Source organism: Amia ocellicauda, chromosome 22 (genome assembly GCF_036373705.1).
Source record: "Amia ocellicauda isolate fAmiCal2 chromosome 22, fAmiCal2.hap1, whole genome shotgun sequence".
NCBI lineage: Eukaryota > Metazoa > Chordata > Actinopteri > Amiiformes > Amiidae > Amia > Amia ocellicauda.
Genome location: NC_089871.1, coordinates 11490705 through 11496704, shown reverse-complemented (window position 1 = coordinate 11496704; position 6000 = coordinate 11490705). Strand labels below are relative to the sequence as shown.

At 47.6% G+C, this 6000-nt stretch overlaps 1 protein-coding gene across 1 annotated transcript; it reads left to right on the top strand.

Annotated features, from left to right (window-relative positions):
* Nucleotides 1-239: 239 nt before the first annotated feature.
* Nucleotides 240-4023, top strand: org (oogenesis-related gene). The gene is made up of 7 exons (XM_066695652.1): nt 240-344; nt 1839-1916; nt 2305-2518; nt 2776-2921; nt 3103-3216; nt 3518-3593; nt 3777-4023. Exons 1-6 carry the CDS (start codon nt 243-245, stop codon nt 3548-3550), a joined length of 687 nt encoding a protein of 228 aa, XP_066551749.1. The 5' UTR covers nt 240-242; the 3' UTR covers nt 3551-3593; nt 3777-4023.
* Nucleotides 4024-6000: the final 1977 nt, after the last annotated feature.

Genomic DNA, 6000 nt, shown 5'->3' with positions numbered 1-6000 from the left:
CTAGTCATTCTTCTTCTTTTATTATTTTTATTATTATTATTAGTAGTAGCAGTAGTAGTAGTATACTTATTGATACGTTCCTGTATGAATTGCTTCTATAGGATGCTTCATAATGATATCCACTATGTTGTGTTATTAAAGTAATTGATTAATTGATTGATTGATTGATTGGACAATTGGTCCAGTCAGATGTAATTTCATTGGTGGGGGGAACGGAGCGCTCTGATTGGCTGAGCTCGGCGATGACAGGTTACTTGTCCGCCTTGTCCTGCCCCGCTGCCATCGCCGAAATGACGCAGGCCTACTTCTACGACCATGAGAGCGGCTCCGAGATCGAGCCAGAGGTAAAACCCCAAAAATCGGTGTTATTTGAATGTGCTTCAGAATTAGCCTTTATAATCGTCTGTTCTGGCACTTTACTCTATATTGTCTGCGTCTGTCTGTCTGTCTGTCCGAGCGTGCAGATTTTAAATGTGGTTTTGTGCCATCGTTAGGGGATGGGGAGATCTGTTACGCGTCTCACAATAGTAAGATACGATACACGTGTTAATGTAACGATTGCACTTCCTAAACCTCCCCCCGAAAATTACTCCGACGGGCTTTGATGACGTCATCGCGATTTCTGGTGTGGGATCAGTTCCGCTCTTATTACAGGGGTGCAGGACACGGTAGTTCCCGGTGCAGGACACGGTAGTTCCCGGTGCAGGACACGGTAGTTCCCGGTGCAGGACACGGTAGTTCCCGGTGCAGGACACGGTAGTTCCCGGTGCAGGACACGGTAGTTCCCGGTGCAGGACACGGTAGTTCCCGGCAATACAAGTCTTCTCACCCCCTTTCCGGCTTCGTCTCTTAGATTTCTACGCAATGCTGAGCATGCGCATTTTTAAACACGGAAGCTCATCAGCACACTTCATTTCCCGGCGGCCACTGCGTGTTGACCTCGAAACTCCCGGAGTGTGTTGGAATAATGCAAATAAACGGATATACATGTTAAACGAATGCTAACATGGCGAAATACCAGAGTTTGTTTGCTAGTGGCAATTTTATTTTCATACTTGACAATTTGGTCCTTAATAACATGTCAAACAATGAAAGGCCTGTTTTCAGCGGCTCACGGATGATGCATTTCATGAATAAGTTGAGATTAATTGAATAGTCAAAATACTGTAAAACGCTGTACTATTCCATGCAGTGTGGAATTTATATAAAATAGACATTACGAAAATCGATCATACATTTATGTATGCAACTGTTTAAAATTGCATAATATACATAGCCTACAACATTAGAATTTATAGAAATCCGGCCCAATGTTAAACAACCTTTAAAATGTTCTGTCATTGCATGTATTCCTGTACTTTATTAATCAAAAGGGAGGCAGGGTGGGGTGTTATTTTTAGATGTACAATTCATTATGGCTACAGACAGGCATGTGGAAAGTATGGCTAATTCTGTAATATTAAAGGTCACATTGTATGCTTACATATTTGCATTGACAGAACCTCAACAAATATCACTTTTACACATATACACCACGTAAAACTTAATTTTAAATTGGAGTATAAACAAATGAATCTCTTAAATCTAACGTAAATGTGTATTCATTTGATCTTATTTAATTGTCAGCATCCAGCATACAGCTGGGAAACTATTCTACGTTAAAATGTAAGTGCAGTTTCCTTCCATTAATCTAATGTATTCCTGGAGTTTTCAAGGTCAATACGCAGTTGCCACTGGGAAATGAAATTTGCTCATATGAGGTTTTTTTTTTTTATGGCCGGGAACTATTGCATCCTACACTGGACCACTCTTAAGGAATCGCCTTCCTGCTTTTACAGGTTCGGCCAGTGGCGACATCCGGGTTCCTGAGCCGCCTCATAAGCCAACTTGCGCAGCTTTGGCCCTTCAAGGTTATGGTAAGGCAACATGGTAAATGTATAACAATACAACTAGTTGTAAAAAAAAAAAAAAAAAAGTAATATGCATTGTCACTTTTTCCCTTCTATTGTTCAGTTTCACAGGAAAAGTGTTAAGTATTTAAATGAATTACATTCACACTATAAATTACACAATACTGCCCTCTGGCGGAGAGTTTGATTTGTAAAGTGAAATGTGGCATTTACCCTTGTTCACATGAAATGCTCTTGAAGCCACAGTAACTAGCTCTGTGACTAACACTGCCGAGTGTCAGTGGCCCCTTGCATGTAAAGATTAAAAATTCCGGTGTGACCGAGGTTTCAATTTCTATTTTAATGTATTCCTTAAACCAGGACTGAACATTTTCACATGTCTGTGTGTATGCAGGTGCGTGCCCTGCGCGGCCTGGCCGGGCTGTCCCCTGCGGCGGGTCGGCAGATCACCGGGGAGACCGTGTCCCCGGGGAACGTCCGTCACTGCCGCACCGGGAAGAAACGTCTGCGGCGCGTCACCCGGCTGCTGCTCTCCGTCACCCCCCTCTGGCTGCAGTGTGTGCTGGGGTACCCTGTCTGCACGAGTATCGGCTGCTCCCTCTCCCCAGGTCAGCACTGCGCTGCGGCACTCCAGGGAAGGGGTTGAAAAAGGGGTTTGGAATTAAATGGATAGCTGTTGAAGTGATGGAATATCCACCCTCTGGTCCTGCTGGCTTTTCTTTAGTCTGAATAATTAAAATGCTCAATTGAGCCCTATAGTTGGGCTTAATTGGTAAAAAAATACTAGTAGGGTGGGTAGGTTAGAGGTTTGTTGGGATCGGCCGCACTCCACTTGTGGGTCCAGTCTCCCTCCTGTGTCCTGCAGAGATGCTCTGCTCTCCCACCAAGCCTTCCGGGAAGGGCAGCAAGAGGAAGCAGGACGACCTGGATGAGGAGGAGCAGCAGTCCTGGGTGGAGGCGCTGACTGTGGAGCTGGGAGACGAGGACAGCGAGAACGACCCTGACTATCAGGTGAGCGGGGTGGAGGAGGGGAAGCTGGGAAATGAGTACGGGGGAGGAGAGCAGGTACTACAAGGTGAGCAGGAGGAAGGAGCTACTCGGAGGTCTGTGAGGGGCGATGGAGGGAGGAGGAGACTGGAGTTCGAGGGAGGGAGCGCAGTAATTTGGTCTGACGCGTCCCTTCCCTCTCCAGCCAAGCACTGAAGGGTCGACGGACAGCGAGGAAAACCGCACGTTCAATGACACCGAGACGGACATCGAGGTGGAGGTGAAAGGGGACCAGCACATGATCAAGGACCTGCCCCAGGTACTGAAGGAGGGCTGGGCTGTCTGTCAGTGCTGGCTGGGGTTATACTGTGTGGCACTTTAGTTTTGGATTAAAACCGAAATGCAAACCCAGGTACCCGGGTGTGCTGTGGACACTTGGCACTGCGGCTCTCCTCACCGTGAACAGCTCCTTTTTTTGAAGCTACTGTGTGGTTTGAGAGGCTGTGGCGGGGGCTTCCTGCCTGCTCTGCCCGTCTGTGGCTCTGCAGAAAGCTGTAGAGAGCATGGAGGGTGACGCCGCTTCTCTCCCAGGCTTGTGACAGACCTGGCTTGTGTTGCAGGCTGCTCCTGCGCAGGAAACACCGCTCCCGTGAAAGTGCTGATTGGCTGCAGGAAACGAGCAACCTGCTCCCCAAGGTTAGTGAATTAAAGTGCTTTGCAGAATTCAATGAGCAGGTGGTAATAGACTGATTTTTCACACTGGCTTGGTTAAAGCTTTTACCCCTAGCATTAACAAAACAGATGGTGCATTTATTTACAAAACTGTTAAATTCCATTGTTCAAAAATTGACACTCCTTTTTCCCCCCCCCCCCCCCCAGTCTGAGTGCTGCCCCTTTGTGGCTCTGCAGGGAGACCGAGGGCGATTGTGTTTATAGTGAAACCTACTGCGCTGTATTTGTGAATGAGTCTCTCTTAATGTCCTTTTATGAGTGTTAGTTTCTTGCATGGACTTTCCCATTGCCCTGCCTCCTCCCACCCCTGTGAAGCTGGATGCCGGAAGCTCTGTTTTGCCCTGTAATGTGTATTCTGAAGAATTTAAATAAAAGGTTTCATGTTTGAACTCTATTTGCTGTGCTAGGTTTTTGGTTTATGCCCTGGTTTACTGTGGTGCTTGGAATTGACATCCCTACTGCCTGTGTGGGTGTAGTAAAACTGTTTATTTGGTTTAGTATTTTACATTTACATTAATAAAAACAATTCAATTTTTTTAATACTTATGATTAAAATCATTAAAATATCAATCCTTAAAATCACTTAATTTTTAAAATCTGTGATTTAACAAGGAACAAAACAATTAACTTAAAAATAAACGTGCCCAAAACAACAAAACAAACGTGATATAAGCAAAAACTGCTCACCAACAAAAAGGTCAAATACATTGAAAATAACTGAAAATGCATTGAACAAAATAAAGAAACAATTAAAAAAGTAAAAATAAAAAACAAACAAAAAAGGTCCAATGCATTTAAAATTAATTCCAAAACGGTCAATGTATTTGACAACAGAATATAACAAAACTATACCAAAAACCCTAAACAATGTGATTTAAAAGCAACTAAATCTTTAAAAACAATTAAGATTCGTTTTTAAAATCTTTTTAAAAACAATCATCCGTAAAATCTTTAAAAGATCTTTGGACTCGGGCTCCAGCAGGGGGAACTGACCGTCCCCGGAGGTGGGTCCCATCATGGGATCCTGAGCTCCCCCAGATCTTGTATGTGCCAGTTCTTATAGGCTTCCTCCTTGCCCCTCTGGTGGACCTCCAGATTGACATAGTCTCTTACGAGCACCATGCCCCTCCGCGCGATGACAATCGGGTCCAGCTCCTGCTTGTTGAACAAACAGATGTTCCGTCCCTCCCACAGTGCCTGCTTCACTGCGCAGACGACACGCCACCAGCACCTCAGGGTGGATGTTGATATTCCCCTGGCCGGACCGTACAGGATCTGCTGGGCGGTCGCCCGCGCAGGAACGGCAAACCTGTGGAGGAACGGGGAAAACAGGAGCCAGACCCTGTGGGCGGAGGGGCACTCACTAATGATGTGAGCCTCCGTCTCCTTCCCCAGGCAACCCTTATAGGGGCAGGTGTCATAAGGAGCTATGCCCCTTCTGTGCATGAACACTCGGGTGGGGAGACACCGACTCACAGCCATCCAGGAGACATCTTTCTGCGTATTCGTGAGGCAAACGTGCGTAGCGTTAGCCCAGATAAACCGGCAGGTTTCGGGAGGGAAATCTTCTATCCATCTGGCTACAGATGGTCTTATAATCCCAGGAGGCCAGCACGACTTTATGGAGGCCTACTTCGAGCGCAAAGGCTCGGAGCGCCCTGTAGAACGGCGGGGGATCCCACGAGTGCGGCCTGGTGTTATCCATGGCGCAGAGGCCGAATGGTCTCAGGCTGCTGGCAAAATAAAAGCGGTTCATGAAACTCAATTTCTTGCCAGCAGCCTGGATGTTCTTGACCACATAGGCCAGCCCCTGCGCCTTTATCAGCCGCACAACGTCCGGGACCCCCCCTGCCTCCATCCAGGGTACCCTTCACCATCTGTACTCTTTTCAGCCTCTCCATTTTGCTCCCCCAGACAAACCGAAATATAATTCGGGTCACTAATTTTGCGATGACCTTGTCTGGGGGGAAGATCATTCCTACGTAGAGGAGTATCGGGAAGAGGATGGCCTTTACGACCAGCACCTTACCAGCCATCGTCAAGGTCCTTGTGCTCCAGCCGTGGATCTTCCTTTGGACCTTCGCTATGGCCTCCTCCCAGCTCCGGGTGCCCGTGTTGGTCCCGTCGATCGTGATCCCCAGAACCTTGATAGACGGCTTCACAGGGAACACGGTCGGCGGGCCCCGGCCGACAGGCCATGCCCTGGAGAGGTAGACCTCGCTCTTGGCCTTGTTCACAGCGGCCCCCGTCGCCCTGCAGAAGCCGTCCAGCAGTTCCTCGACCCTGGCCACGGACGGAGCGTCCGTGCAAACCACGGCCACGTCGTCCATATAGGCCAGCGCCTTTAGTTGCTCTCCGCCGGAACCCGGGA